This window comes from Scophthalmus maximus, chromosome 8 (assembly GCF_022379125.1).
Source record: "Scophthalmus maximus strain ysfricsl-2021 chromosome 8, ASM2237912v1, whole genome shotgun sequence".
Lineage (NCBI taxonomy): Eukaryota > Metazoa > Chordata > Actinopteri > Pleuronectiformes > Scophthalmidae > Scophthalmus > Scophthalmus maximus.
The window spans coordinates 13,924,017-13,948,443 of NC_061522.1; the positions used below are offsets into that span (position 1 = coordinate 13,924,017).

General features: G+C 41.4%; 3 protein-coding genes across 6 annotated transcripts in view; all 3 read right to left on the minus strand.

The window, feature by feature from the left end:
* sept9b (septin 9b) overlaps nucleotides 1-7,397 on the minus strand; it is a 65,719-nt gene extending 58,322 nt beyond the window's left edge. The window contains exon 1 of the mRNA XM_035636701.2: nucleotides 7,361-7,397. Within this exon, the coding sequence (XP_035492594.1) occupies nucleotides 7,361-7,382 (22 nt within the window). The 5' untranslated portion in view covers nucleotides 7,383-7,397. The remainder of the gene's footprint in view (nucleotides 1-7,360) is intronic.
* A 2,750-nt stretch (nucleotides 7,398-10,147) lies between these two features.
* LOC118312356 lies at nucleotides 10,148-15,826 on the minus strand. Its single transcript, XM_035636883.2, has 5 exons — nucleotides 15,676-15,826; nucleotides 13,639-13,793; nucleotides 12,832-13,167; nucleotides 12,316-12,455; nucleotides 10,148-10,875 (listed from the first exon to the last, which is right to left on the minus strand). The coding sequence occupies exons 2-5, from the start codon at nucleotides 13,688-13,690 to the stop codon at nucleotides 10,723-10,725; spliced, it is 681 nt and encodes a 226-aa protein (XP_035492776.2). The 5' UTR covers nucleotides 13,691-13,793; nucleotides 15,676-15,826; the 3' UTR covers nucleotides 10,148-10,722.
* Nucleotides 15,827-17,399: 1,573 nt separating this feature from the next.
* Nucleotides 17,400-24,331, minus strand: zgc:174863 (uncharacterized protein LOC100136852 homolog). Of its 4 annotated transcripts, none has more exons than XM_035636881.2 (9): nucleotides 24,230-24,256; nucleotides 22,989-23,091; nucleotides 22,024-22,103; nucleotides 21,568-21,906; nucleotides 20,829-21,143; nucleotides 19,494-19,616; nucleotides 18,216-18,260; nucleotides 18,069-18,109; nucleotides 17,400-17,958 (listed from the first exon to the last, which is right to left on the minus strand). In XM_035636881.2, exons 3-8 carry the CDS (start codon nucleotides 22,097-22,099, stop codon nucleotides 18,093-18,095), a joined length of 915 nt encoding a protein of 304 aa, XP_035492774.2. In that variant the 5' UTR covers nucleotides 22,100-22,103; nucleotides 22,989-23,091; nucleotides 24,230-24,256; the 3' UTR covers nucleotides 17,400-17,958; nucleotides 18,069-18,092. The 4 variants fall into 4 exon arrangements, with proteins under 4 accessions (XP_035492774.2, XP_035492775.2, XP_035492771.2 ...); XM_035636882.2 differs by lacking the exon at nucleotides 24,230-24,256 and adding an exon at nucleotides 24,108-24,220; XM_035636878.2 differs by lacking the exon at nucleotides 22,989-23,091 and having other exon boundaries at nucleotides 24,230-24,331.
* Nucleotides 24,332-24,427: the final 96 nt, after the last annotated feature.

Consider the following 24,427-nt stretch of genomic DNA (forward strand, 5'->3'; position numbering starts at 1 on the left):
ATTCCTGTGTGCTAATTCGAACACTGTGGGTTTCCATAACCACTGGAAAGGTTTTACAAAATGTTTGTAACAATATGAAAAGTAGCCTAAAGCGTTTTTCAATCATATTTATTTGGACATCATTTGGGAGACCCATTAGAAAACACACGGTAACACAGGAGAAGAGACTGACAACAATGAGTCAATTTCAGCCATGTCACTGATGAATGAGCAAGATGAGAATGAACAATGATGAGGAGTTGTGGAATGAGCAGCAGCATCAGATAATCTCTGTTCCTATACAAGATGCATGCAGGTACAGTTCTGAGCTGTCGTTTACCATTTTAGAAGCATGAGAAGCGAACATACAACTATTGTAGTAAATTGCAGACTTGAGGTAGAAAAACATTCCTCTGCTCCCCTTTTTTTGGTTGGGTTAGGACCAGCATGAGAAATACGTGAGCCATTACGAGACACATGCAGACATCAGCCAGACTGATCAAGATTAGGGGCCTATCTGCTCCATGAGACACATGTGAGACAGACGACAGAAAGAGGGCGACTGAAACACTTTCTGTGCAACTCCACTTTTGTCTGCGAGTCTGCACTTTAGCCAGGTGGTGCTTTGAGATACAGGCTAACATGGCAGTGCACTCACAATGACAATGCGGACATTTTGATGTTTTTAGCATGGTAAAACATTCTCCCTGTTCCCCAACTTAGTTCAACACTACACATGCAATAAATCTGAGGCTGGTGGAAATGTAATTTAATGCAGTAATCCAAAATTTGACCTGCTTGGGAAACTAAAGGGAAAAGTCAGGGGATCAAGAGAGTCGGCAGGATTTGTCCTCTGGGAACAATGCATGGCTGTACAAACGATTCATGGCAATCCATCCAATGGTTGTTGAGATGTTTTGGCTGGAGGAAATTGGTGGACCATTGCCACCCCGAGAGTCATGCCGCTAGTGTATCTTAAAAGTTAAACGAAATCTGAAATGAGTAAGAACCAAAATATCCTTCAATAAAAGTCCACACTAAACACTGACCCCTGTGATTCGTATGGTCTATCACAAATTCTCTACCACAGAAGATGTTTCAAAGGTCATAACATTGGTAGTCAAAACAAAGCGAGGTTTAACTCATGGCCGCGAGCCTTTGTTGAGTTGAGTCAGCAACTGGCGCGACTTTCGGTCAACGCAGAGATCCCCTCCACCAATCGTCTGTGAGAACCAGGGAAAATCATGGTGATAACCAATCCATGACCCTCGTGACACACACAGTACACACTCGACGCACCCACACACTTTCCAGTCCAGTCAAACCCGGTTCACAGAAAAACCCCATCCCTCTTAGCTATAACTCACATAGGCTCCTCTCTTCCCGAACTCTGACAATTTAAATCCCACTTTCGGGTCATTTGGACTATCGGAGGCTGTGAAAGTGCTAGTAGTGCAGTCTGTGCGTCTTCTCCGTCCCAGCATGGCTGTGGTTAAACTGCTGGCTGTTTCCTCCCTGCCATAAGGTAATCATTAGACGTGAGAGGGAGCTGGCAGCAGACCACATAAAATAGGATATCCTCAAAGTTCCAGATCCCTTTCAGGGAAGAAAAGGCACTTGATACATATGCGGACACCGTGCGGATATATACATCAGAGATAGAATAGAAGCCACTGCCGAAGTTATGGCATCTTTCATCCGCCCTGCAGGATTTTTGTAAAAACTCATTTTGGGGTTTTGAGCGGCACTGAAGCAAGCATGAAAACAGCCTGCAATGTTGGCTGCACAAATCCATGTGAAATGTGTTAAGCTGGAACAATAACAGTCTGTCGGCGGCGCTTAGTGTCTGCTACAACGTGTAACGTAGCTCATTTTGCTTTTTTTCTGTTAGAACCCTCGATGTTTAACTGTGCGTTAGCTAATTGAGCGAGGTTACGCTTACATAGAGCACGGATGAGACTGCTGCCTTCACCTCCATCCCAGGGAATTAGCCTGAACTGATGGAGGGATGCTGCTGGAAAGTGAAAGAGGGGAGAGAGAGAGAGAGAGAGAGGGAGAGAAGAGAGTTCCTGTGGTTCCCTGCGGCTTCAGAACTCTGTAATCAACATGCCATGCTCCTGATGTCTAAATCCACAACCCGGACCCAGACTGTCTACATTTACCCTACACACACACTGGTGTGTGCAGAGACATGTGCATGCACACACACACGGAGCGAGACCCTGACACACGAGCTCTGCAGCGATCTTGGCAAAGTGAGCTTGGCAAAGGAGCACGTTCCCAAAGAATGCTAAATGACCAAGTGTGAAATACTCATTTACTCATGTTTAATTCATTGGCATCTCAGTTTTCTGATTCCCCAATTTGATTACTGAGAATTAAAAAGAAAGCAAAAAAAAACACATTCCTGGTGGAGCCCCACATACTGGATTTTTGAGGGCAAAACCACTGTCGTTAATCAGAAGTTTTAAAATCAGACTTTTTTTATATGGCTGCATTAAATGTGGTTTTTAATAGACTGTGACCCAGATATGAGTCTAAAACAATTTGAATCAGTGTTTAATAGTGAAGATGTAATCGTGACTGTCTCTTAGCATATCATTTGAATCTCTTATTACATATTGCATAACATATTCTCTGCTATAAATGTATCTAATCTAATATCAGTAATTCATTCATGTTTGTTCTCCTGCGACCTAGAGAGGGATTTACACTTTGTGGCGGGAATACGATTTCCAATGTGCCATCTACTGTTTGCATTTTCCTCAGTTTTCTCTCTTAAAAAATTGTGTAAGTTACGCTCTTGTCCGGTGGCCAAAAAAAGGAAGGGTGAAATACTTGGGTAAAAATTTAATTGGTTGGAAAACTGTGTTTGTCTTTTAACAACCAGCAAATTTCCAGAAGTCAAATCTCTGTAAACCTATAAGGAAGACGTTGCCTACATTCCTTCTCTGATGTATGCATACACAAACAAGCAATCCTCTGTCGCATGGTAAAATGTGTTTTTCATTGCATTAGACTAAATAATCAGCAATACAAAATGCTAATTAACATGATGCTCTCATCATGATCAGCTCTCATTTGACTGATGGCATCTGCTTTTGACATCAGGTGTTTCTTTAATGAGCATGAGGAAAAATGATTCACGACTGACTGGCTCCTCATCATGATAACCAGCAGTGACATGGCCTGTTTTCATCCTTATGTTATTCACAGCGAGGCCTTGTTAAGCTGAAACGTCATCATCGGCCATCTCTATTTATAAACCAAACTCTTGTCACAGCGGCGGATTGGTGTCACACTTGCATCATCTGCACTATACTTTGTGTGCGCGCATGCTGCGAGGGTGCTCGGCGCTCCTCCGCGTGCACACTCATTGTTGAGGCATGGGTCAGCAGTTCAGAGCCCGGAGCTGAGTTCGACCAGATAGGAATTACGGCTGTGACGAGAGATAAAGTGGGAGATAAAACCACACGAGAGACGGAGCAAAAAGCACTTCCTGGAGTGGAATGAAGAGGATTTGGCTAATAGCCGAGAGAAAGTTTATCTAAGGGGAAAAACGTTCAGACTTTTCAATGAGAGAAACTTTTGTCAGACAACCAGAATCTAAGGCAGCGCTGTGTGGGCTAAGACGGTGAGCTTTTCTACTTGGCTCTTACTAAAGAAGCCTGGTGAAGGTAGTGTAATACTCACAGCAGAGGTTTTAACGTGATGAGGATTATACGAAGAGGAGAGCTCGGGAGCTTCACTCTTACGTGGTGAATTAAAGAAAGAGGCTCACCAATGAATAGTAAAGTCTCCTAAAGATCTCGTGATTGTCTCAGGGAGTAGCGGTGACTGTGGTGACAGTCCGAGCCAACATATGAGTCAGACTGGAGGGAAACTGGCTCCGCAGTCACTGAAGAGCCATTGTTGAGGGGAAATAAAGAGTTTTATTGACTTCGCTCATCTGCAGGTTCTCTGTGGGACCTGGTGGTGTGGGTTATGGTGGGAGGATGGATGACACTACGGAGGCTGCAGTTGAAAGTGTCCCTGCATTTCTTAGAGACCACTTAGATCTATCGGCACTGTAGCCATTCCCCCGATGAATTCTCTGGGCATTTGAGTGTGCGACGACTGTTCTGATTTGCGACCGATTTGACCTTTAGAGTGATGGAAGTTGAGCCGTGGACAAAGAATAGTTATGTCTACTCTTCGTTACATGTTGATCAAAACCTATAGCTGCAGATTCAGGTGATAAATTCGCTGTAAGCTCAAGCAACATTGATCATAGTGACTCGGATCATCTTGATAAAAATTTCACTGATATTCAATTAATGATCACACCGAAGCATCCGAGTCTTATTAGAAATACCAACATTTGTGCTTGGATGCAGATCGGACCTGTGTTATTCAAGTTCTATTCTCATTAGATGTGCACTATCAGTTCAATGTACTAGTTCAGTGTCAAAGTCCAAAGTCTGCACGTGCCACCCACTACATCTGATCCAGTTTGTTAAATCCTGGCTATCGGCCCTCTCGTCTGCTGCAGAGCACTGAGATGTTTAGTCATTATAAAAAATCAGCAATGTCCTTGTATGACTGTCAGAGAGGTGACACCAAGCACCATGGTAGTCCATGCCTGTTCTATGCAGTCCATGGTGCTGACATGACAACCTAAAAATACTCGAGAGAAGATGTCGATGAAACAAAAACAAAACATTGCCATAGGAAAATATGAAGCCAAAGTCAGCTTTACGGACATCGGTCAGTGTCCTGTGTTCCAACCACAGGTCAACATCAAGAATGCCTCCCTGAGTTTTTGTCAAATCTCCAACCAAAGATGAAAGGTCCAGCGAATCCACATGACCAGCCTCCAGCAAATGTTCCCCACAAAGGAATCTGTTCAAGCCGAGGACGAGCCTGTGTTCAAAAAATGACCCAACCATGAGAATAGATAGCACAGCTGACTGGAATCTCTCATGCGTAGGAAGATAGAAAGAAAAATGGGGGGAGTGCATTTACTCCGCTGGGTCTCCCTGTTCATACAGGGTCACGTTACTTGAAACCACAGAACAACATGGGCATGTCCAGTTCATTAAGCTCAACACGCTCCGAGTCTCACCGGACTTTTTAGGAGCCAACTAATTTTTGCTAGTGATCTAAGAAGGGACAACACAACGCTCCAGTACTTGGAGGGGTAAAATAAAGAACGAGCGGCTGGAGGAGGCACAGATCTAAAGCGCTCTTTCCTTTTTGCATGTCTTGCAGGTAGATTTTGGCCATTCTTAGGTATCGTACTGCTTTTTAGTGTGTTTATTTCCCTCGTTTTGTTTCGCTCTGCATGCTAGAAGCTCTGGATGCACATCAGCACGACTTCACACGCGTGCCAACTCCAGCACCATCACGCCCCGAGACAACCCACACAAACCATAACTTTTGAAGTGTAGAGATGTCGAAGAAGAAGAATGACCGAACAACCACCTTCATTAGGAAGAAATGCTACCGCTAATTGGGTTCTCTGTCAGCTCAGCCATGAAATGCTCCAATTTGACAGATAATTTGACACTTAGGGTCAAGATGTTGAGAGGAAAAAATACTGCTGGAGCCTCAATGAGCTTTGAACTGAGGAGGATGTAGTGCGGCTGCCTGGTCTCAGCATTATTTAGTCAACAGTGATTTGGTCCTCTGAGCCTCCTGGACAGTATATTAACATCAGACTGATTTTGTGTTCTGGGGAAAAGCTGGAAAAAACAATGACACAATGGCTGAAGACTGTTATTATCACGCAACTAAAGTGACGCACCCACCAGCAGCCTCCGCGGCTCTCTGACCACCTACCAAGATGTCAATCCACTACTGACTCAAGACAACACAGACAGTTTATGTGTGTTTGTGAAGAAGTGATGTGTCAGTGCAGGTGCAGCAGTGAGGATCTCCAGAGATGACAACTGGCAGCTAGTGATAAGACTCCTTAAACAGGCCAGTGCCTCACTTCTGCACGTGACCTTTCCCCCCATTTCTATTCCATTAAAGGTCGAGCGCTGATTCCTTAAAGCTCCAAGACTGCTGCTGTGTTTGTGATAGTTTCTGAGCAAATGGTCAATAATCTGTATTTTACAGTACGATCGTAGAAAATCAAATATGGACCATGTGTAATGTGACACAGACAGAACAATAATTCCAAGCAGAGACTTGAGGTTTGGACTTGAGTAAGACTTAAGTCACAGGAATGAGGACTTCATAACCGTTAAACTTAATGTACATATGACAAGAGCCGACTGCATAACGGCCTTGCATTGCCAAAAAAACACTATCAATATATTTTGAAATGAAAATGTCCTAATATCATACCACTTTAATGGGCACTGTTCACAGAGCCCCAAAACTTGCAATTTGCTCGTGAAGATTTGACTTCGACTTGGCCCCCAATTACTGTAACTTTATATGGATATTGGCTTTGTCTTTTATGGCATGGGTCAGGACGACAGCTTTTTCTTCAAGCTCAGTGTTAAAATATGTGTCCTTTTTTTCAACAAAAGCCTCAGCAGCTTGTGCCACATTTCTGTGTCCGTTTAGATCGCTTTATTTTTTTCTCCCCAGAGCCCGTCCTGTATTCCTAAATGTTGAGGGAGGGACAGCACACAGATGGGTCCCTGAGCAAAGCCAGGGATGTGTTGTATAACACACAAAAACACACACTACTGTATATTGTGTCCTGCACGTACAACATGGAAGGAAACATATACCAAAAAAAACAAAACATGTACGTTTATATCATGAGTAAGCAAACTTTTAAAATATTACACACACACCACACACTAACACACACACGCATGCAGCACTATGAGAGTGCAGCCGGAAGGGGCTAGTGCATCCATACAGAAGGTCAGGCTGAGAAGGACAGATGATGATGATGCACATCAGGCTTTAAAAGCCAGGGGACCCCGAGGTGGTCCCCTGGGTGCTGTACACTCAGCCGGAAAACAAGCTGGTCCAAAACAGTGGGGCAAAGACTAAGGGAAAGAGTTTGACAAGTTGGAAAGCATTTTTTTTTTTTTAAGAGACAACAGCAGATAAACAGATATAAAGTTTAAAGAGAAAATTAAGCAGTGCTATTTTTTTAGAAACGGTCTTCTAAGCAGTAAAACTTGTTAAACTGAAATTCAATTCAAATTCATCTAAATTATAATTAGATGCAATGAATAATAAAGGCTTTATGTCCTTTGTACTGCCTGTGTGTTATTACTTTGACGTGCAAAAACATGTATTTTAAAGATCACACTTACAAGCCTATGTGCCAAAAGTAGGTCACATTTAACATTTTTTCCTGTTTTTTTCTGCAGAGTGTAGATCACGTTACATCTGAATTAAAAGGTTGCATTTTTCGAAACATCTGCACCTGAATTTGGAGTCTTCTTCATTCTCTGGGGCTTCCCGCTGTTCCTCCTCACTCAGTCGTTGGCAAAGGGCAGCGCTTCTGTTCTCGGTTGGATCCCGGGACTGTCCGTCCGACCCGGTCGTCCTGGTCGTCCTTGGCACTGTGGAGTCGACCGCTCTCAGTTCGCCTGCACTTGCTCGTGTGCAGCTCGCCCTCGGTGCGTGATGACACAGTGTGACTGCGGGCAGCGCAGATGTGCTTATGAGCCCGATGATGTGCACTTCAGTGGGATGCTGGGAGTCTCGGGAGCGCACGACCATGATAAAGGACATGTGAGCGCACACGTGGGAGGGGGGGCTTTACGCGCCTTTACGCACGGATCCCAAATGGAGACGAGCGTATATATCCAGCTTTAGCTGCCCACTCTTGGCAAAATAAGTATTATCCAGTCACAGTAATGAATAAGTGCTGTCTTCTAATAAAAGAAAAAGAAGATGTGATGGTCTCATCAGTGGATGGGGTCACGGCCGAGTCTTTGTGTCAAGTATTATGGATGTTACATTCATAAGATATAGGCAGCAAAATGCTGTCATCAAAACCTGTAAGTCGCCCAGAGTTGGACTAGTTTTTCCTGCACATCCCACAGATTCTCAATCAGATTGAGATAAAGAAAATTTGGAGGCAGAGTCAACACATGAACCTGAACTGGCATGTCCCTCCAACCATACAGTTGCCATGAAGTGGTGTTCTTGGTCTAAAACTATGTTTTTGGTAGGTTGTACATGTCAAAGTAACATTCACATGAATGCCGGGACCCAAGGTTTGCCAGCAGAACATTGCCCAGAACATAGTTAACGTCTCCCCATAGTGTATCCTGTTGCCATCTCTCCTCTGTGGGAACCGACACTCACGCCCCCCAGCCGTCCACATGATGTCAACGAAGAGACGATTCATCAGACCTGGCCACCTTCATCCATTGCTCCGTGGTCCAGTTCATGACCTTAGGCTAATCATCACAATTTTTAGTATTCAACTGTCAAAGATTCATAGAGATTCATACTACTCTGACATTGTCTTTTTAAAATCCATTAACACAAGTGACAATCTAACAAGGACCAGCTGAAATGACACTGCTTAACTATATGTGTAGAAGTTGCACTTGTTTCAATGTAGTCCTACGATCCAAGTGATCTCTCTTGAAGCTTCCTGTTGCAAGTTGTGCATGTTTCACTGTGACTATACTGTAAAACCATCATGTTGAAGCATGCTGTGTGTTGCAGTGTGATTACTGTCCAATGCCGCTCTCTTCTGGTTAAAAGTGAGATTGGAAACAGGTTGGAGGTTGCACTATAGCAATATTACAAATCTAGACAAACTAGGTTGGACCAAATAAAAGATAAGAAAAATTAAAAGATTTGGCAATATACTGAAGCCCACATTAATCTCCTGAGTTTTGAGTAGAATCCCCTGCAGTTGTGCGAAAATAATCCTCTTTTGTTCTGATCATTTACCGTATCATTGTTATAGAAAAACTTAAATACTCTGAATTCCGGTGTCACTGTTCACCAGCGACACCTAGAATGTGCATACGTCACTTAAGCATCAGAGACAGTTAACACAGCCAACTTTATTTGTTTACAGCCACTTGCTATATCAAAAAGAATGGGTTCAACCAAGTGTGATACCTCATTTTGCACATATCAATAGCCCTGTAGTCCCTGGGCTATTGATATGTTAATTGACAGTGATAATCGGTGTGTGTGTGTGTGTGTTTGCTGGTGTTCTGTTGGGACTGATGAGATTATTGGAGTGTCAGAATCTGTTGCAGGTGAAATGGCTCAAAAGCAGATTCAGTAAAGGATGTAAACTGGGTTAAAACAATGTTTACTGGGCCACATAACAGTCAATAACAAGCGAGGAATCTACACAGTGCATGGATGTCCGTGTGTGCGCGTGTTTGTGTGCGTGTGTTCATCCTTGGTGATTGTTGACACCTCGGAGAAGGAAAGCGGTCAAACACAGTTGAGGTGGGCCAAACAAGTGCTTGGTGACGAATTATTCAGCTGATTCTTGTGTAACTTGGGTAAATGTCAGTTCATGCAAACGCATGAACTGAGACAGATGCTGCTGGACAGGAAGAGGTGAAAAGCTGTCAGGAAGTAAGCTCAGATGAGTCAGGTGTCATTCAACTGCGGCTGCCTTTCAGTGTGCTCACCAGTAAACATAAACTCCCACGGGTCGCACAACTTTCTCCTCTCCTGTGTGAGAAACTGTTCTTGGTGCACTGTGCGAGGCCATCTCTTTGGCAGGTCAGGTCACTGTCTGTGGACGACGCTGTCTCTGAGCGTCATAGTCTTAGATAAGAGTTAACACCTCGCTGACAAAAAAGAAATTGGCTCAATATATTAAGCTCCTGTAATAAATATTTCTGCTTAAGACATCTACGGTCTCCGTCTTGCTGATTCCACTGCACCAATTCCCTCCCCCCATGTTATTTGGGTCATTGGTTGATCATGAAGTGTAAAAGAACAAAAGGTTGTCGGATCTACGTTATAGTCAAAGCATGTGAATGAATATAATATTATTCATTCTGTCAAATAATATATTTTAACAAAACACACTGTCAAACCCCTAAACGTGTGAACTGTGTAAACAGAATGAACAGTGTAAACCGTTACCTGCGTGTCTCACCGTCAAACCATTGTTTTTGTAATGCCTGTGGTTTGTATTAGCGTACACACTTCCTGCCCATTCATGACAAACATGTTTCCCGCAAGCATTAGGGTTGTACAGAAAAAAATTAATCAGTTTATCTGCTTTTTCTTTTATTGGCAATTTTTTCAATTTGTTTGCATCCACACGCAAACACCATAGATAAAATCTTACAACAGTTTAGAAACGGCATCACAAACAGCAGCATGAAGCAAAAATCATACGCACCACGGCCAGTAGTCACAAAATTAAACACACATTAAACCATTAAAAATTGTATCACAATTTACAGACACAGTGTATAAAACCATATTATATAATTATACACATTACACAATTACAATATTTATCACCTTTACTTTTTTTTTTAATTCCTGGATAAAAACATGGTGTGTGACCGCAAGTACTGTCATATGTGTACTCACAGCTCTCCCACTGCCTGTTCACCAATCAAATTTCAAATGCTTAAATGTTAACACCACAATCAGTACTAATGATTTTAACAATGAATAGAATCCTGTGATATTTCAACAACAAATAAATTGTTTCTGGTAAAGGTTTCAATTTTAAAAATTGATATATTTTACATTTCTTCACAATCCAGCAAAAACTGTTGAAAAATTGAACCAGCCACAAAGAAGAAAATAGTCATCCATCAAATAAAAAGTACTCTATTTTTCTATTGGCCGAGCAAAACCATACACGTCTGGCAATTGCACCTCAGGAGCTGCTACACGGTTGAAGCCGTTCTTGGTCATGACTTCGTACACACAATCATTGGGGGCAGTCCTTGCACTTCTTCTGCCTCCAGTCCATTGTTTCACCTGTTGGTTGTGAAATATCATTGTGGAGGTCATCTTTGTAGTGTGAAGGTGTGTACAGATATCAGTAATAATAATCATACAATAACCATGTATGTTTTAAGACCTTTCTGAGACCAAATTTAAAGACTGACCAATTTACAGGTCCCATATTGTAGAAAGTGAGATTTCCATGTGTCATTTGATTATAAAACAGGACAAGGTGCTAAATAAAAGCATCGGAACACTCCGAAGAGAAATGCACACAGTATCAGAAACTGTGCCATGAAACGAGGCGTCGGGACTTCCGTAACTTTGTGATGTCACTGTATTCGGCAATGCCCGGGCATGGTCAACCTGGACTCTGCTCACAGGAACCCTCTGAGAGATTCGATTTCTATTATGGACTCTCATCAGTGTTTTATTTGGGCCTTACCAATGATCTGATACAACTTTTTCTAGCACTACTCTTCTACCGATTGTTGGATTATATTTAGCTTGCTGTTTTAGGTTTTCCATTTTCTCTGGTGCCCAGACTAAGCATATTTCCACCATAAGTTCCCCTTGTACGCAACTGTCTACACGCCGCTGGTAGACATTCTTTCCGTTTGCATAATGTCACTGCTGTGGAGTTTCCTTTATTCAAGAGCATGTTCTTATTTCGAGACCATTCATTCTTCATTTCACCTTCACATTTTGCAAGGCTTTCCCTCAAACGATCCGGCTCACATGCAACTTTGCTCCGCTCTCGATCGACTCAAAACTGCTTGTCTGACTGTACTCAGATAAGCCGTTGCAGCGTAAATGTCCCGTGCTTCAGTTTGAGTCGCAAAACTGCTGCTCTCAGATTTCAGCTCTCAGTGTTGGATTTTTGCGAAAACTGCTCCAAATTCCCCAGATTGCCAAGTCTGACACTGACCAATGACATCGTCACTGCTTCATAGCATGTGCGTTCACTTGACTTCTTACGTCGTCAGTTACTGTGAAACCAGGTTCAGCAGATCACTCGCCAGCACGGATGAAAACATGTTTCCTTTATGGTTGACTTTTTTAAGCACAGTCGAGAGACAAAGGAATAATCAGATAAGTAAGGATTTACCTTAGGAAAGTGAATATTTTTGACTGTGAGAAAAGATATTTATCTACAGAGAACAGTGGGGATTTTTTTTAAACAGAACTATAATAAGTTTGAAAACCACATCCACATCCGTACATCAGATGCAGACAGAGAATCAAGTGGTTTTAGACCTAATCAGCTGTGATGAGGGATCCCAACAGATTATACCATATATGTCTACAGCAGTCATGAGGTTTTTGATGGATGCAATGTGACAAACTAATAAATATGTAGATGTACAATAAACCAAATCTGCAGACACAGCCAACTAATGCTGAAGCTTGCGGACCTTCGTTGTTTTAGTTGAGGCTCAATGAAGCACCGTGTGCACGGAGGTCTGAACTCACCCTGAAGATCAGCAGGATGACGATCACGGTGGCAATTATGCTGATGGCACAGGAGGCAACGATGATTAACACCAGTGGAGGACTTGTCTCACTGACATTGTCTCGAAGCTCTTCCTCCGATCTGGGACATGGTTGAACTCCTGTGTAGCAGTCAACGAAGAAAAGGCAAACGCAGTTCACGGCAAACGTTGCTCTACAAATTCCACAGAGCGAGCATTCATGGCACAGCTTTAATTATGTTTTATAGTTTCTAATTTGGCAAAAATGACACTGAATTCTACTGAAGCCTGAACGAGAGGTCATTCACAGTTGAATATATATTCATATGCATGCATGTTAGTATATACACCAGCAAAAATGAATTGTCTCATTTTCAAATTGTAGTTTATAATCTCTAACCATAAAAATTATGCATTGGAGGAAAACGTATATTATTTCTCTGTGAAATATACTATTAGTAGCACTGTACTGTACTGTGAGTTACTACCATCAAGGGAAGAAAAAGGAAAAACTCACCTAGCACAAAAAGATTGTAGACGTTGCATTTAAGTTGAGTTGCAACATTTCCTCTGTAGACACATCTGTAGATACCAGAATCACCCACGGTCAGATTGCTGATGGTGACGGTGTTCTTCTTCAGAGATCCTTTCATCTCAACCCTCTCCAAATATCCGATTCGTGGGGTGATTTTATCATATTTTGGGCTGGAGTGATAGTAAAGCACCTCTGCACACTTTTTTAAATCGTGATACAGATACATCCCAACAAACCCGTCAATGCTGCTGGGACATTTTGCCAAGGAACACTCCAAGGTGACGTTCTCACCAGACTCTCGCCAAACTACAATGTCCTCTGTGATTAAAAAGAAAAAAGAAAAATATATTTTAATTGGCCCAAAAACCGTCAGAGATACAAACCACAAGATATAAAAATCTGCATTATTTCAACACTGATTAGATGACATTATGTCTTTTCTGTTTGTTTGTTCTCTGTATTTATTTAATCTTGTACTCTTGTAGGGTAATTAGCTTCTTTTTAAATTCAATTATTATTTATTAATAATGATGATAATAATAATAATAATAATAATAATAATAATAACAATAATAATAATAATAATATTTTTTATATCTTTTTTAATCTAATGGTTTTTATCTACCTCACAAGCAGTAGTGAGAGGTTTATATCCTGGTGCGTAACTGTGCAAAGTGATGTATAAATTAGTTCGTTGTCATCGTTATTATTACAGTGAATGTTGTTGCAGACATGTTTTCAACTGCAGAAAATGTTTCCCTCTGATGTTGAGAAAAAGTTAAGACTCACCTGCAGTCGCGGAAAGACAGAGCAACAGTATAGAGCAGCTGAGCAGCATCATCTTGCAGCACTTCAATGCAAATACAGTCTCTGTTTCTCACACACATAGCAACACAGCAAACAACGCCTCCTCTGCTGTTTGATGTGGCTGGGTGGCACGCAACCTGTGAGACAAATTCATTTTGATATCAGTCACAACACCTTCTACTTATGATGCTGAAAACTATATGATGGAAATGTGTAGAGAGAAGAAGTTGTAAGAAAAGGTAAAGCCATTTTGAATTGAAAATATATTTTAACCATTTTAAAATATTCTGTTTACAATGTATATATGCACTGTTTACATTGTATATGTAATTGCAATGGTTTACATTCCATGTTTATATATTTTACAATTTTAAATAACCCCTTTGCTGCTGTAATACAAATCTAAAGCATTATCTTGTCTTGTTCTATCTTAAAATAGATAAATTGTGAATCACGTCATGAATAATAATGACGTAGTTGCAATGCACGTTCTTACTCGATAATTGTATTCCCTATTTTTCATTGTGCTTTGCATGTAGAGATATGGGGTGTAAACAAGCTCTAGTGGACATTAGTGGAAGATTTAAAGTTTATAAAAGTAAAAGGAAGGACGAATCTCGGCTCGTTTCATAAATAGATGTGAATTAAATGTGAAAATATGTCATACAAACCTATGGATGTTAGGCATTAACCCATGGGTCATGCTATTGTCAGTTTGTATGTGAACATCTCAACTACACTACTACATTACAAGTGCATTTTTATTGAGTGTTGCCGTAATCGTTTCAAATCAATGAATCCTTTTATTTGGAAATAAGAGGAAATAATGGGATTTAATATGGAAATATTAATATTGAGGGAGATCTAGACATGTCAGGACAGCTATTTGACCTCCACAGGCATCTGGATTTCATTAGTGTTTTAACAGAAGGTACTTGGACATGTTGCAGAGGAAAAATCCCAGGTGTAGATAGTAAAAAAAGAATGAATTCCATTTAGCTGATTCACTGTCAATAAACCTGATGAAACTGAGCCTTCATTAAGAAAATGTGTTTAAATGCCTCCTGAGAAAAATCATGACCAGTAACCCCAAACCATACTGAGTTAATAATTTATATAGAGTTGAATTGCGTTATGAGGTGAGACCACCCTCTGGTGGAGGTTGTTAAAAACAACAACAACAGTAAAAGGGTCGACGAAACTACTGCATGTCACAATAACAGATTCAAATATCATGTAAAGTCAAAAAAACCCACTACCTTTACTGCAAATGTAAAATTCCATCTGTATTGTGTGGTTTTTGGCAAATGCAGAATTGAAAAAGTGAAGAGCCTCGAGTCAAGAGAATCCTCATATGCTCATATTGCAGGTGGACAACGACAGTTGCAGTGATCAATACACTGTCATGTGCTTTTGATTCAACTCTGGAGGTCACCTGGCTTGAGGTCTGCACACTTTTCCCATAACTGCAAATGTTCAAACTCCTCATGATTTGTCTGGATGACATGTTCACATATCATCAAATGTGACATTTGTATGCGCTTTTAAGTGAGGCCACTAATGCCAGCCGTTGCCGTTGAAATGGCAGGTCCAAGTGAGTGTAAATCTCATGTTAAAATAGAAACTACCCTCCTATAAATGTTTTATGTAGTTCATCTGCGCTCTCGTGGCCTAACAACATGGCGTAATGCTTTTTGTCCAATAGATGGCAGAGTTGAGAGATAGCTGTGGTTTCCAAAGTCTGGATTTTGCAATATTCATCTACATACCTGGATCAAAATAATGTAATAATAATGATATATATTTTATTCACTGTTGTGAAAAAAATAAGATCAGTCAATAAGATATCAATATCAATGAAATATTTGATCCAGATCTAAAGCTTTACAAAAAGTCTCACTGTTAACCAATGCTCACATTGATCAGTTACACAGAATCGCTTACAGAAATGTGACAACGCTACACAACTTTCATTTGCTGAATAAGAAAAAACGGTCATTTAAAATAAGACATTCAAACCTTTCCCTGGTTTTATGTCCACGATTAGATCATTTTCAACAAAGACAAAGCGAAGAGAGAGAGGATGATTGTAATCACTCTAACAGTAGAAGGGAGAAGACAAAATGATATTGTAAGATTGCACACAGATTGCTGTTTCATAACCAGCAATCAGCAATCCCTCTTCCTGTTAAACCAGCTTATCAGGAAGAGTGGGGAACTTTAAACCAGGAAGTATGTCGCACGTCACCAACTGACAGAGGAGCAGTCATGATTAACCGTCAGTTGTGGCATGTTTGTCCGGCAGACAAAGCTTTACACAGCCTTAAATGTTTCCTCTAAAATGATTTGTCAAATTGTTGTTATAAAAGCTTTCTTCGCATCAGGACAACGTGCACTGACGGTACACAATAACAAGAACATTATAATTACTGGAATCTTATCTACATGAGAAATAATGAAACATCATAAACACGCTTGCAATTTTCGATTCAGAACTTAATTTTTAATCATAAAAAAAAATCACAGTTTCAGTACAAAGTCCTATGATAGACAACATAAACATAAAAACTAAAAACTCGACAACATAAACATAAACATGACATTTTAACACATTCATGAAAACAGTGCATAGTAAAACAGTATTCACATGCTCATTTTATGGTGTTTACTGTAAATTGCCAAAAAGATTTCATAGTTCATGCTGCTCTTTTTTCTCTCCAACAGGTCAATGATTAACCAACCTTGTCGAGATAAGTCATATATTGCTGGGGTTGATATGGTGTCTTCTTCTGGACACTTTAGTAACAACAAAACATTTTTACACCATTTATTTTTTTTGTCACCGGCTCCATTACCCTGAACATATTGGATCACAAATCTTCCCTAACGCCCAAAGACATGGACACGTTTCTCTTGGAGCTGATACCATGTGACGAGAATAATGAAACCAAACAGTTGTCTGAGTGGTGAAGATAAGTGCTGCGCTGGCAGAGAAGCTGCTGACTACTGCCAAATGTTACGTGGGCACACATCACAGACAGTCAAACATAGATTATACTGTTTTGCAGTAGCTGGTCAGTGATCATGAGACACAGCGGAACTTCCAGACAGCGGAAGGACAGCCAGCATCAATCTGGCGTAATTTCTCAGCGGTTAGAAAAAGGATATGGCATTTTCAGGGGTTGAATATTGTCAGGCATAAACATTAGACTCAAAGTCAGGCTGACCAAAGACCTTAAAAAAAACTGTGATAAACTTCTGTACAAGTTAACATAATATACATTTTTAACTGTCAACAAAATCTCAAGCTTAAACTATTTCATCAGCAGAATCATTTCTTCTGATATTTGTTGTGGTGCATCTAGATTTAAAGGTGTCCTCTATAATATTACACAAGAAAACTCCACAAACCAATAAAAGCATTAATTAGTTGCACTGGGTGACACATCCTTTTATTAGTCAAGCCCATAATAAAAGCTCCTGTGTCACAGACATGGAAAGTTAAAAATGGAAAGTTGTTACTTTTGATCTTTTTATGAGATTTTCTGTTAGTGAGAAAAAGTATAGTGTAACACCAGTCTTTTCCAATTTCTTGAATCATGTGGAATATAGAAAATAAAAATCTGTTTTATCAGAACAGCAGGCTGCATTTGTTTTATTTTGACAGAATATGTACTGCGTACACACACACACACACACACACACACACACACACACACACACACACACACACACACACACACACACACACACACACACACACACACACACACACACACACACACACACACACACACACACACACACACACACACACACACACACACACACGTAACCCTTATCCCAAAAGAGCAGCAGAGATAAAGAGAATAAGGAAGTGAAATGAAGTGCGACTGCTGCCAAGCTACAAAATGCTACAGTTAGTGTGCGGGTTAAACAAAGACGTGTCCGAACACACTTTTTCCTTCAACGACCAACACAGACTCGGACGTTCTGTGCTCCTGGTCCCGATGTGATCCTGATCACGACTCCCTGGCTTCTAGTTGTCTTGACACTGTCTCAAAATCAGTCAAGGTCTACTCTTTTTGTTTTAGATTTAGACTTGATTCAAAAGTGTTTACGTGGAACATTCAGTGGGTTAATATTGAATTTCCTCTGATGAATCACAAAGACACCAGTGATCCATGGTTATTTTGTTTGCAACAGGATAAACACAAAGACAGAGTGAATTCAGCAAACAAGTGTTGATTTCTGAGGTTGACCAAACATTTGCATATTCATGTGACCATGCAGTGTAGACACCTGCAGACACACACACACAGATAGGTTTTAGATATCTGATAGTCTTTTTTTTATTGCCAACACACAGATAACAAAATAGATTGATTGTTTGCTGGTAGTGCTATAATTACCTCAGATCTGGCTGCTTTGGTGCATTATGCAGTGTCCATACCTGCAGAAGATGTAACATCAAAGCCTGAGTTAAATCTAAAGGAGTGCTTGTAAGAAGAGCAACAAAACAAATTTGAGTGGGTCAAAACACTGTGATGTAGACGTACCATCCTCAGCATCAGGGTCGCAATTAAAAACCTCTTGACGGTCACCTGGAAAAACAAATAATGACTGTGGGTTACAATGGGCGGGTGTACAACCATTAAGCAAGTTCATGACATGCAAAAGACAACATGAGTCAGGATACGCTGTCATTCAAATACTGCTGATTAGTAACCAAGCCGAGATGTCCACATCCACAAAAAAAACAACAACCCCACGACATGTTTAAGTCAGAGGAATCAGGGGCAGTTATTGAAGGGACAGGGAAGTTCCTTGGTCAGTGAATGAGCACGTGCTTCAACCACGGTTTCATGAACAAAGCGAGTGAGGATTGGAAACGTGTCTGATTTCATGTTGTTCCAAAATATGTAGTTCAGAAACCTAGTGACTCACACGTTCAACTACATTCATGAGTTAAAAAAAGAATCCAGCGATAAGACTTGAAAGTCTCTAGAAGCAACTCTAGATCTGCCTTCAGACATTCGACGAAGTCCGGACTTTTTCCTTCCCACGTGAGAATACAGCAGGAAAATCTCCAGAAGATCCACGGCGAGCAGGTGGGCGCTCTACCCAGGTGCCACCCTTCGCCTGAATGTTCCAGACATGTCCTTGCCGTTAGGAACCCGTCTGACCCGGACCATCTCCTACTTTTCTGATTCAGACTCATGAGAAGGTTCACAATTGCAATGCTGCTTAACACAATTTAATAATGAATTATACAAAGAAAAAAAAGAGTAGAAGTACTGAAGTACTCAGAAGTACTGAGTACTGAAAAACATGGCCTCTTGCCAGGCATTCTTCAAGTTGTTCCACCTCCAGTTATTTTCAATCCTTTAGTCTGCCTATTTCTTTTAAGCTCGTTATTGTTCACAGAAACTCGGAAACCAAATCCCACGCAGCATTTGAGAACGCTGTCTCTGTAGTAGTATAGTATTGATATACTTGTAACTCTAGCCGCAATACTTCAAACCAAAACTACACTATCGTTTATCACAGTAAAAATTGATTCTGGAAGACGAGTGATCTAAAAAAGACCCACAAGAGTTCAGTGCTACACTTCAAGCGCTCTTTCGAGTTTATATTCTAAAAGTGCCAATACATGTGATTCTTTTGGTTTCCTTCCTGTGTAAGAAATTAAAAGTTAATGCAGGGGTGAGAAGTCAGGTTTTTAAGCCTGCAGCTGTGTGGTAGGAGCACCTACTTAAAACAGGCAATAACTGATTTAAGTTGTACTTTTACAAGTCAAGTCAACAAGCCAGATGAGTGCATGTGGAGCTACTCACGTTGAGACCGCAGTCTATAAAGCACCAATAATACGATCATCAATCCTATGAGCACCGATCCGATCACCACCACAGGAGCGACTATTTTGGAAGCTGATTCCATCCCTTTCCTTCCTCCGAGCTCTGCATAAATGAAATCAAATAACAAAGGGTTAATGCTCCCACTACATCAAAATCAAAACCAAATAGGGACAAGATGTTGATGTTTGTTGAAACGAGGAATGAACTCAGCGGTGGGAAGTTCCCAGTATGATTATAAAGCAGTTTACATTCACTTTCACTCCAAGGGGGGTCTGCATAGTTTGGACATGACCTCTGAAAGAACATTTTATCAACCTTGTTGACAAAACAGAAAGTATGGCACACGAGTAGCGCCTGCATTTCACTGAAGTAGACGAACCGATCAGTAAATGACTTTCTTCTGTATGTGGCAGACGTGAGACCTTCAATAACAGCTCAAATGAATAATAATAACAATAATTGTATTTATATAGCACCTTTCAGAAGCAGCTTCACAAAGTGCTTTCACAAAAACATACAAATCACAGACAATTAAAATCGGCATTCCAACAATAATAATTTTTATAAGATAAAAAAAGACGACATAAAAAGACGACATCACATAAAAGCAAGTCTATAGAAATGGGTTTCTAGACTCTCCCAGCCTTATCTCCTCAGGCAGGCCATTCCAAAGTCGAGGGGCCCTGACGGAGAAAGCTTGGTCACCCTTAGATTTGAGCCTCGACTTTGGAACAACTAGTAAAGACCCACCTGAGGATCTAATAGCAGATCAAACGGCATCGCCCAGTCTTAGGTTACTTGCCTCATCAAACATGATGTTGTTTCTTTGTGAGCTGCATTGTTCTGAAGCTTTGAGGAAGTTGTCAGTTCAGATTGTTTTTCGAGACATGCTGCAGCCTGTCTATTCTGTCCAGAGTGAAGCAAAACAACTACAGCACCAACGATGGTTGCATCTGGTTATTGATAAAATAAACATACTTTAGCTTTGAGGAGGAAAAAAAATTTTGTTTGCCAGTGCACAAATCCTCCATCTTTACTGGAATGTAGACATCTGGCCTTTTTTTTTGTGGTGCAATGTTTCCAAGGTCTGTTTTATGTTTCATGACCTAACAGCTCCTTAGGAGTTTACGCTTTAAAGTTAAATTTTTGGTTTCCCGTTGGCAAACTGAGGCTTCTATGACCAACCGACAAAAAACTCACTACAAGTTCCCCTCATTGTTATCCTGAACAATGTTGTGCTTATGTTACAGTGGCGACATCTGTGTTGAAAAGACCTTAGAAAAGGTGTCAGGTGTGGTGCTGAACGACACGTACCTTCTGGTTCTGGTATGTCTTCTACTGTATATATGGCTTCCGCCTCTTTGCCTCCACTGGCATTAAACACAACGCAGGTATACTTGGAGAAAATGGATCCTCGCAGCAGAGTCAGCTTGCTGGTGAGTCGAAACAGACCACTTTGTGCTTGTTCCACTTTCATTTCAGAGCTTTTTGTCCACTCCTTGTTGCCCTCAACAATCCATTGAATTTCACCTTCTGGGTAGCCCCCAAGCGAGTCACATATTAGTGCAGCATCTGCGTTGCCAGTAATTTTCTCAGGGATGGAGCGAATAATTGGTTCACTGTATCTGGCTGCAATGAGAAAATAGAAAGCATTAGAGATCATGAATCTGTGCAATGAACCATACCTTTAATTAAATCACACCCATAAAAGATTTTTCGACAAGCACCGTCTGCAAAAAGAGAACAAACTGGCTACAACAGCAGGTATTTCTTGCCGTGACTCTTTGTCACAATGAAAGTGAAAATTTGCAATGACACACGGGAGGCATCTGATACTGCTTAACTAAGGGGTTTACCAGTCTACAGTCCTTAACCAGGAAAGTCCCTTGACCGCCACACAATCATAACATTCTATCAAAACCACAAATAAATCTTTCAACAAGTCAGTTGTCTGTGTGTGACAGAAAAAAAAAATGATAATCTCTCTCTATGCCAAAGAGTTTTTAAAAATATAAATGTTTTAAAAAGGGCGGCCAGGGCAGGAGGCTCTCACCTATGACATTGAGCTGGATACGGCTTTCATCATCACCACTGTTTGTGATCACCAGGCATGTATAAACCCCAGCGTTTGTCATCGCAGTGTTAGTGATGAGCAGAGACACATTCATGTTCTTATTGTTCCAGGACGGCTCAGCAAACTTGTAGCCCGGCTGCTGTATAGTTATTTCCCCTTTGGTAAAAACCAGTAGGGGTTTCTCCACTCCCTCTTTCCTCCAAGAGACCGTTCCGATTTCTGCGTCTGCTACCCCGTGTGTGGTTAGGACAACACACTCCAGAAGTGACTGCTGACCATACTGTCCAACCATTTCCTTGCATTGCACTCTCACAAAAACTGTAGAAGGAAAGATAAATTATACATACATTTATTTTAATTTCGTTTTTAAATTACAACATAATTACAACACAGGTCATATCCCCTTAGAAATGCACAGATTGTGGTGAAACTTACCATTCTGAAGATCTTCTGCACAGACACAAATGACTGTGAAAATGAAGACAAGTACATCAATGGAGGCCATGTTCATTTACCTGCAATGACAGTTGACATAAAACCATTTTTTATGAGGCAGTCAGTCAAAATGTAACAAATACGTGCAGGTTTTATCTCACAGGGATCTGTTTTTGTGAATAAGGGTGCAGGCCATAACATCTGTGGGAAGAATCTCCACAATATCTAACCACCAAAATGGCATTCACAATTCTGGTCATTTCAATGTTTGTGGCTGAGGTGGAAATGATTAAGAATGAACAATGAAGTTGAATCCAAACTACAGTCCGGACCATCAGTCTGAAAGTGAAAGAGGTACGTTTTGTACACAAGAGCTTCCTCCCTTGACACTAATCAATCCACTGCAGCTGTGTGGTGGCGGATTGCGTGTCTGAATCTTTTGGACACAGCGGTACAACATCTGCACTCCGCGAATTGTGCCAGAATCAAACACAATCATTTCTACTTCTTAGTGAACATACACGTCCTGCTCAGCGGACAACTGAGACAACCCATCAACACGTCCCATGGTTACACAGCATTATGTGAAACGTATCATTTCTCAGGGCGGTTGTGGTATTAACTCCAGTGATGCTGGTTGAATCCCAGCGGTCCCCACAACCCATCTTCGTTTGGCAGTTCCTTGTAGCTTATTTGTTTTACATGAATCTGATGATACAAGTTTAGCCAAGTTAAGCAAATACCAGTCGATGCAGCGGCCCAGCTGACATACGGGTGCGCGTCAGTCCATAATCCCACCCACTGAGTACGTTTGAGAGGTCAGTCAGACCTACATGGCGCTGGTCAAAATGCGAAACTCGAGGCTTCAGAGCGGCAGTTCACAAACCAACAGGTGACGGCACAGTGGGTTGTCACTTGGTCAGAAAACGTTTGCAGTTCGTGTCCGTATGTAAGCCATTTCTCACTTTCAACATTGTGCCGTTGTCCTCATGACTCAAAGCTTCACAGTCCCTGCATCCCTCATTTCAACTCCTCCAGCTGCCAACGCAAACTTTGTCCCCAACATCCCTGCAGATAAACAAATGTCAACATGCACTTCCTGTTTCTTTAGACTTTCTCTCAGCAACATGCTTGGTTGGTGTTTATACAGTGAATACAATTGTAAAGGCAACCACTTATGGATGAAAGACTGGGCTTGCTACATTGCATACAACAAGACTGAAAATATGCTGTCTTCTACCTGTGATTCTCCTTCCCTCTGTTTATCAACAGGATATCTTGTTTGGTGTTTCTGCAAGTTTGCTCCACTGACTTAAACGTACATTTTAACCACAGACTCCTGCTGCACAAGGAGTAGCCTCCTTTGAAGGAGAGATTATTATGATTATCATTTAAAAAGAAAAAAAAAACTGCACTTTCTTTTTGAATCATACTCCCACTCTGTGCAAGTCACCTCAGGGAAAAGCTCCCAGAATGTGTTCGTAAAGTCAGTTCTGATCTCGACCATGTCATGACAGCTGCTGAAAAATATCACTTTGTTAAGAGATCAACACCTTTATCGGTTAGCTGATATGAGCCGTTCACAGACATATACTTTTGATGTGTCCCGGATATGAAAACTTGCGTTTACGTTTACATTTTTACGTGAGAATATTAAGAACATTTTTATTAATTCAAGTTCTCTGTATCTGGTAGCGTTTGTGTTTTCTTTTTAACTTATAGTTATTCATTAAAAAAAAACGATTTATGATTAAACTGTAAAACATCAAGGATCGAGGGCATTTCCTGGTCACAATGGTTCGACAACTGCGGAAGAGCGAGTGGCGGAGTGTGGAGTTGTGTCTGGAGCGAGGCTCCGATTTACGGAGAGCCCTCGAAAGCCGCACTTCGCAGACCGAGCCGCGGGCTCGCGCTTCTTCACAGACCGAGCCGCGGGCTCGCGCTTCTTCGCAGACCGAGCCGCGGGCTCGAGACGCGACTCGGGGCTGAAGAAAACAATTCACCGACAGGTCTCAGCGAGTCGCGTTCAAACACAACACCACGGCACGGCGTCGAGCCGACACTAGGAAATGGACAAGACTTACCGCACATGCACAGGCGCCAGAACCGCGGTTAACTACAACATCGACACGTGTCGCGGACGAACCCCCTCCGAGACGTTGCTGTCAATGTGACACAATACACAACAAGGTCACGTCCAACTCACCGTGCACACGCTGCTCTCTGGCTGGTGCCGACCGCGTGAGTCGGAGTCTGACGCGTCTCCTTCTCACTTTCGCTTTCGGAATGAGCAGATGAGGGCGCGGGGAGGTCACCCTCTGCATCGATAGTGTTGATAAAGTGGTTTAAGAATAGCAAGTTGCCAGTTAACGAAAGTAAAACAAAGTGCACGGTGTTTGGTGGT